Raw genomic sequence first — 17,898 nt, 5'->3', positions numbered from 1 at the left:
GTATGATATAGGTCTGATTGGATGGCCCAGAACGGATGGATGGAGTACATATGATTAAAATAATAGAAGGAGTTATCAGCGAGCATGGTCACTACCGTCTTTCAGTTGATAAAAAGATTCTTGGCCACCCCGCCCACCTTTTAACCAAGTCCATGCCCTAAAAGGAAAGATTCCATGAAGCGCTACAGTCCAAATTACATCACAACGCTATTATCTTGCATTCCTCTGAAAAAGTGAAAACGGACGCTGCCACCTCCGGCGTCCCGCATAGAACTACTCTACGCTAGTGCAGTGTACCCTTTCCGCCTACCGACCTTGGATTGCCCCTCCATTTCCTCATGCACGAGGTCCTGCAATGATGACACCCATGAAGATTCTTTTGGACTAGGCAGTCATGCTGCACGATGCCTGAAATGTTGGCATAAAATCTACCCCTCGGACGCTATTAAGTCATTCTTAAGGTGGCACATAGATGTCCACTGAAATATTATGGAGTTAACATATGATTTTTCCATTATACTTATAGATTTGATTATGATCACTCGGATTAGGAAGAAAACTACAGCAGCCATAAAACATTTGTGTTACTTCAGAATTCACATTTGGGCTTATTGAAATATAAAACAGGCATTAAGAACTAATTGGAATGAGCTAGCTAGATCCAGCGAAAAATGAGCCAGGCGTGAAATATTTTTAATTTAGCTCAGTTTGAATTTGAATGGCCCTTTCAAGTTGATGAGCAGTCCAAAAAAAAGCCCCTCCATTCTTTTGCAGCATTATTTTCTCTACTTTCAAAATATACCTCCTATTTATGTACAGGAGTTGCTTTTCCCTGCACGTGACATACGTGAAGATACGCAAATAAATATCCTGGCCAAAACGATAAAGAGGATGCATGCGTAGAAACTTTTATGTGTGCGTCTCGAGTGGAGCCTTGTTCATCGAACCAAGACGCCACTTGACTTTGGTGCAGGTTCCACGAGTCAAGTGGAGCAAAGGATAATGGAGAATCCATCACGAATCCAACAGCTACAAAAGGTGTGCTTGTTTCATGTCTCGAGAAAAATATCCTTTATAGTGCGACTTTTGCATTACAGAATACGATACCATCATGGATAGCTACCACATCATCCACAATGCATTGTGCATTATACTAACAATGTATCGACGTATTTCAAGAATGAATGAGAGTCATTCATTTTCAAAAGATGAATGATGTAGCAGCTATTTATGATGGTACTGTGTCTTGCAATGCAAAATTACACAGTACAAGATCCAAAATCATTGCGAGAAGGCCTGGGGTGTGGACACATGGATATGTCAGGGCCACCGCCCCATTATTCTTCTGAACGGACGGATGGAACAGTGAGATAGAGATCGGATAGGAAGATAAGGTGCGGGTGTGAAAGCCTTAAGGTCTGCCCCTACTGCCTCCCTTCTGTGTTTCGCCATGCTTCTGGGCTGCTTGCATGAATCGTCCATATCCCTTACGCAATCCTCTTTAACGTATTGTCGCCATGTGGGCCCACACCTTTCAGTACGTGACCCCACCATATTACACCTTCCTTCAGCTGTCCGATCCACTTACAGCTTTTGCAAGTTGGTGCACCATGAGCTAATCATGGTGGAACCAATCAAAGCAAATCAGGAGAAATGTACTCCCTTTGCACTTCAGTCGCCTTTCTTCCTCGCATCCTTCTATAAATAGGAGGGTGTGGAAGAGTCCTTATGATACTTGTAGGCTTCAGGACTCCTTTTGTATACGTATTTCCTCGCTAGTCCAATTCCATCTGCTCTTCTAGTGTTTTCTCTTTGCTGTTATCATCTTGCAGCTCTTGTTGTCAGTAAGAGGGGAAAGGAGGCATCTGGTGATGCTGTTGACAGAAGATAGAGAGCACAGATGATGACATGCGCCCTTTGCATCTCACTCCTTTGTGCTCTCTATGATTCTGTCATCACCTTCAGCCCCTTGCTGGATCCACTTTAGTTAGTATTTGAATGATTTTGACTGTACTGATGTTGTACATGTTTCGTTCTAGAGCATATTCAGAAAGACTTTGATGGAATGCTGGAGCAAAAGCTTCAGAAATCTACCATAAGTTGCTCTGGTTTGGTCCTTATTTAGCTTAATTTCCATTTCATGATGCTCATGGCTCGGTTGTTCTTTCACTTTTTTGCTTCCAAAGATTGATTTTCTTGCTCTTCTTCTTAGGCTTGGGGCTTGCTCTTTCAAATTTACCATAGCTGATGTTTCGCAAAGCATTTTAATTCTTACATATTTAGCCTTTAGTTATCATGTTTCAGCTTTAGCTATCGTGAAAATATATGTTCTGATGTAACTGCTATCTCAAGTTACTGGGACCAACACCTCTCCCAGGACAATATCTTCCTATCTGCTATTATAACTGGAATTCAGGGTGACGCGTCTCCATCCCCCAAGTTGTCATTCAACTCCATCTTCATGTGGCTAGACATGCAACTGAGCACAACATAATCCTTTAATTAATTAGAAATCAAATAAATATTAAGCAGCACGAGGGTGCCATAAGATGCAAATTTCTGACTCCAAAAGGGAGGAAGAAGCCTAAGAGACCTCATTGTATAATCCATAAAATCCCAGTAGAGAACTCGTGCTTTGATGATTTTGTTCTCATTTCTGAACTCGCACCCTGATTAGGGTGATCACCATCTCTCACTTGCATATATTGTCCCTGATTAGGGTGAACTATGTTTCGGATCCTTAAAGTCAGGGACAATTTATGCAAGTGAGATTAGCATCTATCATGCCTGAAGGCATCCCGTTGATGATGAGTCCGAGAACAACATCTCTCACAGATGCTTGCTTGTAACCTTGGTTTCAAATACCATGTCTTGAAACGGCTAAATGAAATTATATATTAACCTTTATGGAGGGATCTTCCCTCCCTTCTTATTTTATGGTTTGCCGACTTGTTGGCTGGTTAATTTATAGATCATCTTCGATTTTTCTTGTTTACCCTAGTTTTAATGGACTTTTTTTTTTTGTGTGTGTGTGTGTATTTCTAATCCATTTCCTGATCAACGTGAGATTGGCTTCCATTATAACTTTTCTTGTTAGCAGCTCAGTTGTACTAGTATTGCTTAAATGTGTTGGAAGATGCGAAGCAATATCCCTACCCCCGGTCCCCCACCCCACCCCCTTCTTTCTCCAGTTTCCTAAAGGTACGTACTTCTAGATGAACATTTATCTATACATAAACAAAGTAAACCTCCATTCTATTCCCATAGATCTCATGAAATATTCAGTAGCAAGAATATATATGGCGCATAGACTAACAGACCAAACTTATGTTTAGATCATCTTGAGCAAAGGAAAGGAAAAGTGTCGACAGGAATCTGTCTTTGCTATTAGAATGAAATTTTGTTTGAGCACTCAAAGGCAGCGAAGTGGTGGCTGTTGCAAGCGCGTAAGCCACCACACACAAAGATAACAACTATCCAGTTACTAGGCGCCAGGAATGGTGGTCTCAACAAAGATTCCCATGGCCAGGTAAAAACCATTGGTTTAATTTGAGCTAGGTAGCAGTACTTCTTCTTCTTTATAATATATTTCTTTATTTATTTATCTTATTGAATGAATTGGCCGGCAGCTGAACAACATTGATCTCTCATTTCATATTACTTAAATGTGTGAATGTTTTAGCTAAAAAAAAAAAAAAAGAGTGAATGTCAGTATGATGTGCGACAAAAACTTGAAATAGATGAGATGCTGTATATTTTTGCACGTGCGAGTGAAGAAGTGGAGGAAATAATTGCTGGCCCAACTAAAAATCAAGTAAATAGATGCCTAGCTAGGATAAACATTCAGAGATTCAAGTAGACCTTACATCGAGAGAGAGAGAGAGAGAGAGAGAGAGAGGGTCAAATAGACCGATGGTAGAGATATCAAAGGTAGAATATAGGCCTCACTGATTCAGACAAGTTGAAACTCAAATGATCAAGGATTAATTTATGCTTACAAGTCATTATCTATGTATGGAATGAGCTTCTTCGTTGCAGTTTTGCTTTAAAAAGCACACTTCTCAGTTGCGCTTTTAACTAATTAATTAACCTATTTTTATATGTCTTTGGGTGCAGCTTCACAACATTAAGGCCACAGGAAGTTTTGTCCAGCTAGATTTAGGCAAAGTTGACTGTCAGTTTGGTTAAGCTCATCTATGGTTAGTCCGCACACTACAATTTAATAGCATTAGATAGAATCCGCAAACTGAAGGAAATTGGTTATGTAATGAGAACTTCTAGAGGACGCGTGGCTGTGGGTGTTTTTTTTTTTTTTTTTACCCTCGGGAGTGGGGGAGGGGGACGGGGGAGTTTGGTTATATATATATATATAAGCTCCTGATATACATGAGATTTTTGAGCATAGAACGGGATTATCTTAATTACGCTCTGAAAGTATTAGGAGTTAGAAAGATGTAGAATAAGGCATTTATCACTGGTGGATGATATGTACACATGATCTGATACACTGATCACTTCACCTATTCTTTCCCTAAATAATATTGGAATGAATATGTCACTTTGATAATGTCATATGTGTAATAACCCAGATAAAAAAAAAAAAAAAGACGGAAGGAGGACTCCCGAAAGGAGTCTTCTTCTCCGATGAATCCCGATCGGAGAAGAACTCTAGGCCTCTTAGAACTCTAGGATTCTCTATAAATAAGCCTCTCCCTCTCTCAAGACCCTCCACCGGTGATCTTCGAGCCCGATTCCTCTTCTTTTCCCCGTAGAAGCCGTGGCAACCTCTTCCCATGCTCGCCGGAAAATGGAGCCGACGACGCTGTTGAAGCTTGGGGTAAACCCTTATGCTCCTTCCTCTCTTCCTTCCTCTCTTTTTCATGGTTTCGTGCACCCTCTCCGGCCTTCGGGATCGCCGGAAAATCCATGAGCAAAGTGACCCTGTTTTGCTCTGTTTGGCCGGGCCATCTTTCCTCTCTTTTCCGACCACCGGCGCCACCGTTTGTGACGTCTCACCCTAGGATAGGATCCTTACCTCTCTACTTGTCGTTCTCGGTAAGCCTTGGCCGCCGGCGACCGGCCAATGGTCGGAATTCATGAAGAAAGGGGACGAATCCCCTGTTTTTCGAAAAAAAAAAAGAGCCGTCGGCCGAACCCCATCGCCGGCCGTTGTCGGATCTCCGGCCAGGCCGCCACCCCGTCGGAGCCCGAGCCACCGAGGGGGGGGGACCTCACGGTCCTCCCCTGTTTCAGCCAAGGGAAGGCCGCGGGAAGAAAAGAAGAAAGGAAGAAGAAGAAGAAAAGAAAAAGAAAAGAAAAAGGAAAAAGAAAAAGAAAAGAAAAAAAAGGAAAAAGAGAAAGAGAAAAATAAAAATAAAAATAAAATAAAATAAAATAAAAAAGAAGAAGAAGGAGAGAATTTTCCTCTCTCTCCTTTCTCTCTTCTTTCTCTCTCTTTTCTCTCTCCTCTCTCTACCTTCTCTCTCTACATTTTCTCTCTCTAGATTCTCTCTTTAGACTTTTCTCTCTCTTTACGGATTTTGTCTCTCTAGGATCTTTTCTTCCTCTCTGATTGCATCATGAACCCTAGAATAAACTTGAAGATGAAAATAAGATGATTTAAGATTGCTCCGAAATTCATGCGGTAGATCTGATTCCAGTCCGATTCTATTCAAAATTTGTAACACTTGATTCATATTGAGTCACCCTGATAGGACCTCTGATGATCTCGACCATGATTGCCTCATCGGAAGGATACGAAGATTCTCTCTCCACTTTCTCTCTCTAGAATTTTCTCTCTCTTCATGGATTTTCTCTCTCTAAAAGTCTTATGGATCAGTGGAGGATCCAGATACTTAGGTAAATCCTAATTTTGATTAATCCTAAGATAGGTCCTCGATCTGTGTTATTAGGATCAATTATCGATAATTTTCTCCATATATGATCTTTATATTTGATCAGGGTTATGAAGAGATGATTGTCTGCACATGATATCGAGTGAAATATTTTGTTAAAGAAATTCATAAATCAAAGAAGAACATGGATTTCTGTGCTTGGATCAGTCACCAGTAAAGGTAAGAATCTCTGTACATGATCACTATTATATATGTGCTATTTTACTGTTGGTCTTGCATCGTTGGTTTTGCATCGTTGGATTTGAGATCGATGAATTTGTTATATCTGAGACACTGTTATTTATTTATGTGATTTTGAGCATGAGTATGTTATATCAATACATATGTATCAGCGATTGATGGCATGATTATATGGGTATGAAATATTACACTGCAAAATTTGAATTGATTAATGAAGTCAAATATTATAGTTTCATGAAAATATAAAGAGAAAGAAAAATATGGTTTGGACTGGTCTTGTCATGTGGAATAGCTTGCCAGGAGCTTATACCTGGGACAGCCCCCACAGGCTTATGTGTGGAAGAATTTGATCCGAGAAAGATCATGAATATTTCGATCCGAGGAAGATCACAGAAATCGATCCGAATAAAAGATCGTCGCATGATCCTGGTAGTCCAAAGCCAAAGCCAAAGCTAAAGCTAAAGCGAAAAAGAAAAGGATTACAGATGATGTGATAATAGAAGAAAATGAAAAGATAAGACATGAAACAATCGTTGAATAAAATTGTTTCACTTATTTAACATATGATGATGCATTTTTTTTGATAAACAGATAATCTATAAATGTTTGCAGTATTCTGGACAGTGAACATCGACTTTTACGTGTTATTGCCTATCATTATTTTCAGATTATATTATTATATTGGTGTGATATGGAAATTCTTACTGGGCTGTAAAGCTCACACCCCTTCATTTTCTTTTTCTTCTCAGAGTTACAAGATGTCCATGGTTGACTATGGTATGGATTTGTGAGTGAGCGGATGCATAGATAGAGTACCATTGATACCTGATCAGAGGATTGAAGAAATGTTAATTATAATTATGCAAGTTTTATGAATTATTATTGAAATTAAATATTATGGTTGATAAGGTTGTAATGATTTAATTTGGCCTTGCATATTCTTTAGGGCTTGCTCTAAGGAGTGTGCGGCCATCACGTATCCGACCCGGGTGTTGGGTTCGGGGCGTGACAGAATGGTATCAGAGCTTAGGTTTAAGATCACTAAGATTATGAAGTGATATCAAAATTTTATGTAAGATCAGTAGGATGTGACAGAGTGGCATTTGAGCTTAGGACTTAGGTTACGTTTATTCGGAGACAATGATACAAGTGATTAGGATATGACAGAACAGTACTAGAGCCCAAGTTTAAGGTCACTAGGGATTGTCATATAAGTGATATCAAAACTTGAGATTATAATCAATAGAGTATGATTGATAAAATCAGAGTTTAAGATTATGATTATTAAAGGTATGATAGAATGATATTATAATTTAGGTTATGATCATTAGAGAATATGATTTAAGTGATATTTAAGCTTAAGATTATAATTATGATTTTAGTGATATTTAAACTTAGGTTATGATCATAAGGAATATGACAGACATAAAATAAATGATTCAGTAATTAGATTTCGAATCAATAGATATTAAGATGAAACTTTATGTATAAGTGGCATATGATATCTATAATAGAATTGACGAGTTATATCTTAGATTTCAATTAGTAAGGTTGACCTAAGTATGAAAGGAGTTGACCTTGGAATAAAGTGGGAGGTATTGATATGTTGAGTATACTAGAGGATTTTGGAATGTAAAATTTATATGATTGAAAATCATGATAATTTTTTTAATTTCGATGATAATTGTCTGAGCATTATAAATTTAGACTTATCAAAGAAAATTAATTAGGGTATGGTCTAAGAAGAAATTACATCATATGAGAGAGAAATATTTTTGAACACTGAACCTATAAGAGGTCATATATGAAACCCAATCTTAGATGAAAAAAAAAAATATATATATATATACTTAAATTTTATTATGAGAATATGAGATATACATCTTGGTGAAATCTTTGGTTACTCAAAATATCATATTCTAAATAGGATTCTTTGATCTTTCTAGTTGCATTGAATCTCAAGTCAAAAGTTTATTTTTCTAAGTGGATCAAAAGTATTTTGATATTGTTGTTAATTTAAAGAAAAAAAAATTATTATTTTATCAGAGTATGATATACAGGTTATGATGAAATCTTTAATAATTCAAATTATTATCTGTAGATTAAGTTTTTTTGTTGAAGATGGTGAAGTGTATTAATTATTCAAGTCAAAGTTTAGATATTTTTTTTAAATTGAACTAAGACATCTTGCTAGGGTTAAATTTTGAATGACTTATACAAGGGACAAGATTTTGTATGGATTTATCGATTAATATTAAGGGTTGTGATGAAGAGAGCTCTATAAGAAATAATCAAGTTGATTCTACTTAAGGATGTTAGCTTGAGTTCTTTTAGTTGTCAAGTTAAAATCAATTCTTTTAAAAAAAGGAAGATTGATTTAAAAATTATCTAAATGATTGTAAGGTAAATCTAAGGTTAACTCCAATTGATTCTAGACATGTTGGATTCTTGAAGAGTGATGAAACTTATGCAATGATTTCAAACATAGGAAGTGGATCAAGATTTAATTTTTATATGCTATACCCGAAGGTAGTAAAGATAAAGAAACTTAAAATTTTACCTTAAATCTTATATAAAATTTGAAGGTTGGATCTATCCTGGATTGATCTAACATATAAGGATATTTTTATCTTTGATATAATTATATAATTTGATAAATTAAGGTCAGAGTGCGCAGCAAAAGCATGGTGGGTTAAATTGATTAGAAATATTAATTCTTTGATTTCGAAGATATTATGGAATACATTAGTTGTAAATAAAGAATGATCATAGTCGGATAATTTTTGTTAGTAGGTTGCTTCATTATAGATAATGCCAAGAAAGTTTAGATATCTTAAGTTTATTAATAGCTTGATAGTTCTGATATTAGTTCAAACTTAGAATGTCCTGACATAGATCTCATATTTTTTTATCTAATATTGTTACTCATACTGATATAGAAGATTGAGATTTTTCTTAAGATGAGAGATTACATATAAAACTTGTTGGAAGATCAAGAGAAGAAAGAAATCGATAATTGTGAAGAGCGCCCGATGTTTGACCTTTTCTATCAAGGGTAGTCTGAGATAATTATGAATTTTGAGTGAAATGTATTAGACAAATAACGGTGGTATATTAATACAAGTCTAAAATATTACAGTTCTTCAAAAAGTTGAAAAATCAATAAGAAGGGATGAGTTTGAAATTTCAAATAATTTTTGTTATAATAAGATCATGAGAAATAAATAATATATAAGATATTATTGTAAGTTTGAGAATGACATGAAGAATGTATACTTTGAAATAGGTATCTAGAACAACATAACTTAATTTCGAGGACGAAATTATTTTAAGGAGGGGAGAATGTAATAACCCAGATAAAAAAAAAAAAGGACGGAAGGAGGACTCCCGAAAGGAGTCTTCTTCTCCGATGAATCTCGATCGGAGAAGAACTCTAGGCCTCTTAGAACTCTAGGATTCTCTATAAATAAGCCTCTCCCTCTCTCAAGACCCTCCACCGGTGATCTTCGAGCCCGATTCCTCTTCTTTTCCCCGTAGAAGCCGTGGCAACCTCTTCCCATGCTCGCCGAAAAATGGAGCCGACGACGCTGCTGAAGCTTGGGGTAAACCCTTATGCTCCTTCCTCTCTTCCTTCCTCTCTTTTTCATGGTTTCGTGCACCCTCTCCGGCCTTCGGGATCGCCGGAAAATCCATGAGCAAGGTGACCCTGTTTTGCTCTGTTTGGCCGGGCCATCTTTCTTCTCTTTTCCGACCACCGGCGCCACCGTTTGTGACGTCTCACCCTAGGATAGGATCCTTACCTCTCTACTTGTCGTCCTCGGTAAGCCTTGGCCGCCGGCGACCGGCCAATGGTCGGAATTCATGAAGAAAGGGGACGAATCCCCTGTTTTTCGAAAAAAAAAAAAAGAGCCGTCGGCCGAACCCCATCGCCGGCCGTTATCGGATCTCCGGCCAGGCCGCCACCCCGCCGGAGCCCGAGCCACCGAGGGGGGGGGACCTCACGGTCCTCCCCTGTTTCAGCCAAGGGAAGGCCGCGGGAAGAAAAGAAGAAAGGAAGAAGAAGAAAAGAAAAAGAAAAGAAAAAGGAAAAAGAAAAAGAAAAGAAAAAAAAGGAAAAAGAGAAAGAGAAAAATAAAAATAAAAATAAAATAAAATAAAATAAAAAAGAAGAAGAAGGAGAGAATTTTCCTCTCTCTCCTTTCTCTCTTCTTTCTCTCTCTTTTCTCTCTCCTCTCTCTACCTTCTCTCTCTACATTTTCTCTCTCTAGATTCTCTCTCTAGACGTTTCTCTCTCTTTACGGATTTTATCTCTCTAGGATCTTTTCTTCCTCTCTGATTGCATCATGAACCCTAGAATAAACTTGAAGATGAAAATAAGATGATTTGAGATTGCTCCGAAATTCATGCGGTAGATCTGATTCCAGTCCGATTCTATTCAAAATTTGTAACACTTGATTCATATTGAGTTACCCTGATAGGACCTCTGATGATCTCGACCATGATTGCCTCATCGGAAGGATACGAAGATTCTCTCTCTACTTTCTCTCTCTAGAATTTTCTCTCTCTTCATGGATTTTCTCTCTCTAAAAGTCTTATGGATCAGTGGAGGATCCAGATACTTAGGTAAATCCTAATTTTGATTAATCCTAAGATAGGTCCTCGATCTGTGTTATTAGGATCAATTATCGATAATTTTCTCCATATATGATCTTTATATTTGATCAGGGTTATGAAGAGATGATTGTCTGCACATGATATCGAGTGAAATATTTTGTTAAAGAAATTCATAAATCAAAGAAGAACATGGATTTCTGTGCTTGGATCAGTCATCAGTAAAGGTAAGAATCTCTGTACATGATCACTATTATATATGTGCTATTTTACTGTTGGTCTTGCATCGTTGGTTTTGCATCGTTGGATTTGAGATCGATGAATTTGTTATATCTGAGACACTGTTATTTATTTATGTGATTTTGAGCATGAGTATGTTATATCAATACATATGTATCAGCGATTGATGGCATGATTATATGGGTATGAAATATTACACTGCAAAATTTGAATTGATTAATAAAGTCAAATATTATAGTTTTATGAAAATATAAAGAGAAAGAAAAATATGGTTTGGACTGGCCTGGTCATGTGGAATAGCTTGCCAGGAGCTTATGCCTGGGATAGCCCCCACAGGCTTATGTGTGGAAGAATATGATCCGAAAAAGATCATGAAGAATCTGATCCGAGAAAGATCATGAATGATTTGATCTGAGAACTATTATATATGTGCTATTTTACTGTTGGTCTTGCATCGTTGGTTTTGCATCGTTGGATTTGAGATCGATGAATTTGTTATATCTGAGACACTGTTATTTATTTATGTGATTTTGAGCATGAGTATGTTATATCAATACATATGTATCAGCGATTGATGGCATGATTATATGGGTATGAAATATTACACTGCAAAATTTGAATTGATTAATGAAGTCAAATATTATAGTTTCATGAAAATATAAAGAGAAAGAAAAATATGGTTTGGACTGGCCTTGTCATGTGGAATAGCTTGCCAGGAGCTTATGCCTGGGACAGCCCCCACAGGCTTATGTGTGGAAGAATTTGATCCGAGAAAGATCATGAATATTTCGATCTGAGGAAGATCACAGAAATCGATCTGAATAAAAGATCGTCGCATGATCCTGGTAGTCCAAAGCCAAAGTCAAAGCTAAAGCTAAAGCGAAAAAGAAAAGGATTACAGATGATGTGATAATAGAAGAAAATGAAAAGATAAGACATGAAACAATCGTTGAATAAAATTGTTTCACTTATTTAACATATGATGATGCATTTTTTTTGATAAACAGATAATCTATAAATGTTTGCAGTATTCTGGACAGTGAACATCGACTTTTACGTGTTATTGCCTATCATTATTTTCAGATTATATTATTATATTGGTGTGATATGGAAATTCTTACTGGGCTGTAAAGCTCACACCCCTTCATTTTCTTTTTCTTCTCAGAGTTACAAGATGTCCATGGTTGACTATGGTATGGATTTGTGAGTGAGCGGATGCATAGATAGAGTACCATTGATACCTGATCAGAGGATTGAAGAAATGTTAATTGTAATTATGCAAGTTTTATGAATTATTATTGAAATTAAATATTATGGTTGATAAGGTTGTAATGATTTAATTTGGCCTTGCATATTCTTTAGGGCTTGTTCTAAGGAGTGTGCGGCCATCACGTATCCGACTCGGGTGTTGGGTTCGGGGTGTGACAATATGCATAGCCAAGCTTTGTCTTTCCCAAAAGAAAAACCTCAGGTTTCATATATATCATATATATGTTATCTTGATCTAACAAGCACAACATATTTGTTCGTCTCACGACACGTCATGTCATCATTCACTCAAAAAAAATAAAAATAAAAATGCAATCAATCTGACACAAGTTGGAAGTGCATATCCGGATATGTATATTTTGGTTCCTAAAGGTGGTAGCATAATTAGTTGGCATTAGAATTTTGGGCAATACTCAGATGGAGTATAGCTTATTTTCCAATAGGAAAAATTAGAATTAATAAAGTAAGGAACACCTAGAACAACCATGTAATTTATGCTTCTTCTATAATTTTCACATGACCTCACAATACTTAATTCAGCATACAATGAAAGATCATGTGATAGATCACCCTAGGTTATGTGAAGCTGTTTTTGAGACTTTAGCATGAAAGTAACAAGGAAAGATAGGTCAGGATAGTTTTCCTTGAAAGATGTGATGGCATTCAAGATGATATTCTACGTTTGCCTAAAAGAAAATGACAATTCAAAGCTAATGTGATCATAATGGAAAGTTGGGATCCAATATAGCTAGTCTGCAAGGGTTACAAGAATTGCAACAGCAATGTATCATTCTCTTGCAAAGCAATAGCTATATAGATTTTTCCCATTTCTTCGGGTAGTAAAAATACATGAAAATGGGAGATCTCAACTGTTCTAAAAGGATACCAACTCAAGAGGGATGGCTTTTTTGGCCTTGATGCCACACTCAACTCTAACTTTATAAAAATAAAATTAATGTGGATAAATATTCTTCATGTTAACATCAATCGGTTAAACATAATACTTGGATTTCAATGTTTTTTTTGATGATTTCTATGAAAAATTTGATAGCCTTGAATCCTTGCCCCAAATAACTGAAGCTCAAATATAATTGTAAGGAATGAATTTGCAAAGCTGAGATCCCATACATGTACAAAGACTCCTCCATAGCATTTTCAAGGAAAACTCTTCCTATTGCAAGTGCTCCAGACATCTCACTGGATATTAGTCACTAAGGTAGTGTTTGGTTGCTTTTATTCCAGATGGAATAAAGCTTTATTCCAAGAATTATAACCAAACAGCTTCTTATTCCATGGTGGGCCACCCCAGAATCTCTAATCGGGTCAACGCACTCTTATTTTAGAATACGAATTCCATGGTCCCCAATGGAATTCGGTATTCACGCTCTGGTTATTCCCCGCCCCCCCCTCCCACCGGGGTATTCAATGTCATTTGGGTTAAATGATGGGACGGTGAGGCCCTCTTTTACCTCTTTCATCTTCTAGCCTTCTCGGTTGCTTGATCTCCTCTGCAGACCTCCTCCCCTCCGTCTCCTTCGCTGCTCTAGTGTCCTCCTACCAGCATAAACATGTTGTTGTCTTGGCTGCTATTACTCTCACCAGCATGTTGTTGTCATTTGTGTTCTTTGTTTCTACAGTCATATTTTATATACTTAGAGGTTCATATGCAGCTTCCAGGTTCATATTTTTGAGATGCAGGCTCATGTGGAGGTTTCTATATGGGTGTTCATATGCTTCTAGGTCTGTAAACATGATTCCTCCAGTTTCTTATGTTTCCATGTTACTTTTTGTTAAGAATATGTATAATTCTTATTAGTTCTTATTAGTTCAATTGAAAGTTCATATTCTTATTTGCTGCCTCACAATACTACATGGTACTCATACTTAGCCAAAAAACCAACTCATATCTTAAACTTGGCTAAGGGCATTCTTGTTTCTTTGAAAAATTCATTCTCTATTCCTCATGGTATAGAAGTTTATTCCTATATCAACCAAACACGACTTGAAGTAATACTGCATTAATTGTACTGGAATAAAGATAGAATATCAGATTTCTTTCCAAACAGAAATCTGAAATAACAAGAGTGAATAGCTATTCACCGAGAATTCGTATTCCTATTCTAAAAATAATATTTTGATAACCAAACACTACCTAAGATAGAGAATATTGAAGCAAATTATACCCTACACCACATGCACCAATATAATCATGTAGCATGCCAATTAGGTCATCTTCTTCTTATAAATCAGTCATCGAGATGAGTGCATAATAAATCGAGCTCACAAAAAGAAAATACAAAAATTGACATGGTGCACAGCCACATGATGTACACAGGGATATAGTTCAAATATTTCGTAAAAAATATGCTTCTCGATATCCTAACTTTTATCTAGATATCTCGAGATGCTAGCCTCGTGGATAAGGTTGGATGTTACACGGGACATGTGAACGGTTTTATATCATAATAGACTGGAGTCTGGTGAAGGATATATCCAAAACATATATCAGGCTTACGTAGGCTAGAGGCATTGCTGGGTTCACATAGCGTGCAAGACCGCACGTGACAAAGTCTGATCTTGTACACAAAAAGGTAATGCTATACACAAGGAAATGTGGATTTGTTTGTGGACAACATGGATGATAAATTGCTTATCGTGGTAATTTTGTGAGCCTCATCCATAGCTCAGCCTTCTCCCTCTGATCCATCTGTCACACTAGAACCGTATGTCACCATTCGCATACAAAAAATGATTGAGAGTAACTCAAAAATATCATTCAAAAGTCACTCAGCTGGTATGGTGTATTGCAGTTGCTCTCTTTCGAATCGGCGTCGTAAAGTTAACCATGAAATGAAGCAAGGTGATTGGTGGAATGTACCTGAGTGACTTTTCTTAGTGATTTTTTTGAGTTATCGTAGCATTGCTCATTTGCGTATTATATTCCTAGTATATATATATACACTAGTGCACCACCAATTAATGGAGTTCCATAGGGTAAGGCCACATGGCCCTACTTAGCTGTTGCCTTCTAAATGGCACCTATATTCTTTTTCTAAAAAAAAAAAGTTGTGGCTGTATAAAAACTAATCAGAAATGCCAGTAAAAACGAAGGATTAGGTGCCAAATTTCCAGTATTTTTCGCTATTGGTTTCTCATAAGCAAATATATGTATGATATGGTTAGACGTATGAACATTAATCAAACGAATGTAGGACCATGTTTAACTTCCTTTTCCTTTTTTCACTCTTACTCCTCTACGGGCGATTATATGATATACAACTACATATATGAGCATTCAAAACTCCAATAACCTTAGAGAAAAGAAGACCTAATTACATACGCCCAAGGCGCAGCTAGAACATACATCTAGCAAAATATGTCAATCCTTCATGCAATTATCTCATGTGGCAAATTTTAGTGTAGAGATAATTAAAGAACTCAATGATCACTGAGTTTAACTAGCTAGCCTTCACGCAGGTGTAAGCAACCAATATTAGTGGCAAGTAATCATGCGTCCTGATCCCTGGCCTCCTCATGTCCCCCAAAAGAATCATGCAGGTCTCGCGTGTACTCCGTCGTGGTGTCCAAGAAATATAACAAGCAACACATCACCACGGAACCGGCCAACATCGGAACCGACCCAAAAATCCAAAGGAACAGAGTGAACGACACGTAGAACGCCCTCAGACCCAGGGACCAGAAGAAGCTCCCCTTGTTGAGACTCCTGGAGACGTAGGCAACCGAGATGCCGCCGTCCCTCGATGCAGCCGCGGCGGCCGGCACGACGAGAAGGAAGCTGACATGGGCGTAGTAGCGGATGGACTGAACGTTGCAGAGGAAGGCGAGGATGAAGCAGAGGGAGATGGCGAAGAACTTGACCGAGGAGATTGGGGCCGTCTTGTTGCCGTAGACCAGCAAAGAGTAGGCCGCCGAGTTGGTGGTGGTGGCCGCAACGAAGACGCTGATGAGGGAAGCGAGGGTGATGGCCGTGGTGGCCAGCACTGTGGATGCCATAATGTTGTTGCGCACTGTTTGCACCGCTAGGACACCGTTCTTCAGCGGGTCCTGGTCATGGAAGCAGGAAGAATGAGAGAAGTCCAGCTCCTTCGCATTCCTACATCTGTCGTTCACTACAATTATATCAGAGCGTTCGATTGGGCCCATGGTCCGACCCAATTTTTAAAATTAAAGTAATAGGACAAGTGGAAGCATTAGTTTGCCACCGTTGGATGTGGTCATGATATCGGTGCATCAGAAAGGGATGTTGCCGGTTATAGATACCTACGATGAAAACCAAAACGTCAAATTTGGACTTGCATCTCCTTCATCTTAATTTATTTTTCTCTTTTCTTGCACCTCTTCAAATCTTCTTTCCATCCGTTCATATACTTACTTTAAATTAATTAAATTGAATAAGGAAAGTCCCTTACCACCTCCATAGAAAACCAAGATTACAGAGAACCTAGTTTAATATTCTTTTAAACCCAGGGAAAAGTACACCCCAAAGGAACATCGCCAAGGAGAACCCAGGGAGAACCTAGTCGCATCCACCCCAAAGGAACATCGCCAGGGAAAAGTACACCTGCTCTCTCCACTAGCCCCCTAGTAACACCTGGAACCCCAAATTTTGCTCCTAGAATTCTCTATATTGCATCATTTGATGCTTTGAGCCCTTTCTAATTACATTTTTTTTTTTTTTCAAATTGAACTGGGGTGATCAATTACAGCTGGAAACCGTGACTACTTCGTCAATTGTTTGCATGCTTATTCGATGAGAATGTCCCCAACATATATATATATATATATATATATATCTGTCAGCTTAACCTCTTGATATTGAACTTCCCCTAAAAGAAGTAAAGTGAATCAAGAGAAATCGATACATAGAGAAGAAGAGACGGGAGGAACTCACGGCCATCATGGCTCTGACCCAGCGTTGCCTGGCGAGGGCGTTGAGGCCGATGACGGTGCGCTTTGGATGCCGGAGTATGGTGAGGAGGAGCCACGAGTGGTAGGTAGCCGACACCAAGAGACCAAGGGGAACAAGCACCAGGTCGAAGTACTTCTCCTCCATAGTCTCTCTCCGGGTCCGGGAACGGAGATCAAGGATGGACACGCACCGTTCACACAAAAGGCCCAAACCACACCGTGTGAACAGAAAGTGGCGAGCACCTCCACCGCACTCCTCGATGGGAAAGGAACAAGGGTCTGCACTTTTTTGGGTAGGAGTGCAACTAGGTAGAGTTCACTCGAATCTAGCCTGAACCGACCTACACTTTGAAAAAGGAATGGCCGGTATGTATCTAACCGGGTTGGAACTAGGTCGGAAGATATCGATCAGTGGACCGGATTTGATTGGAACAAGGCTTAGGCTCCCAATTCGAACGGACCTAATATAACAATCGAAGCTAAAGTTTATTTGTATTAATAAAGCTTCCAACCAGTCCGGCTTATTGGATTGGGCTCAGGATTGGGTAATTGAGTCCATTGTCGGGTTTGGGTCACATTGCTGAAGTTGGTCTTAGTTTGGTTCTTCCTGCTTGAACCAATGGTCTTGATCCCAATTTCTAACATGAAAGATGGACCAACAACTTTTAAAATGGTCAAACATGCAATGTTCCTTTTTCCTATTTACCTTCCAAAAGGAAAAGTTTAACCGTCATCCCGTATAGAGTGGCTCTGT

At 38.2% G+C, this 17,898-nt stretch overlaps 1 protein-coding gene and 1 long non-coding RNA gene across 3 annotated transcripts; one reads left to right on the top strand and one right to left on the bottom strand.

Moving 5' to 3' along the window:
* The first annotated feature begins 1,516 nt into the window (after positions 1 to 1,516).
* LOC140855784 (uncharacterized) lies at positions 1,517 to 15,831 on the top strand. Its single transcript, XR_012139043.1, has 3 exons — positions 1,517 to 3,201; positions 3,336 to 3,529; positions 15,693 to 15,831. It is a non-coding gene; the product is annotated as an uncharacterized lncRNA (long non-coding RNA).
* LOC109505909 (uncharacterized) lies at positions 15,433 to 17,855 on the bottom strand. Of its 2 annotated transcripts, none has more exons than XM_073252583.1 (2): positions 17,128 to 17,855; positions 15,433 to 16,280 (listed from the first exon to the last, which is right to left on the bottom strand). In XM_073252583.1, exons 1-2 carry the CDS (start codon positions 17,287 to 17,289, stop codon positions 15,723 to 15,725), a joined length of 720 nt encoding a protein of 239 aa, XP_073108684.1. In that variant the 5' UTR covers positions 17,290 to 17,855; the 3' UTR covers positions 15,433 to 15,722. The 2 variants fall into 2 exon arrangements, with proteins under 2 accessions (XP_073108684.1, XP_073108685.1); XM_073252584.1 differs by having other exon boundaries at positions 15,433 to 16,496; positions 17,128 to 17,261.
* Between the last annotated feature and the right edge of the window lie 43 nt (positions 17,856 to 17,898).

This window comes from Elaeis guineensis, chromosome 2 (assembly GCF_000442705.2).
Source record: "Elaeis guineensis isolate ETL-2024a chromosome 2, EG11, whole genome shotgun sequence".
Classification (NCBI taxonomy): domain Eukaryota; kingdom Viridiplantae; phylum Streptophyta; class Magnoliopsida; order Arecales; family Arecaceae; genus Elaeis; species Elaeis guineensis.
Note: the sequence above shows the minus strand (reverse complement) of the source record. Positions and strands in the feature narration are given on the sequence as shown.

What these genes read in the sequence shown, in the direction of transcription:
- LOC109505909 (XM_073252583.1), bottom strand. Translation starts at nt 17,289, where the DNA reads ATGGAGGAGAAGTACTTCGACCTGGTGCTTGTTCCCCTTGGTCTCTTG. An exon ending in GGGTCAGAGCCATGATGGCC is followed by an intron (nt 16,281 to 17,127) that starts GTGAGTTCCTCC and finishes TTCCATGACCAG; the next exon opens with GACCCGCTGAAGAACGGTGT.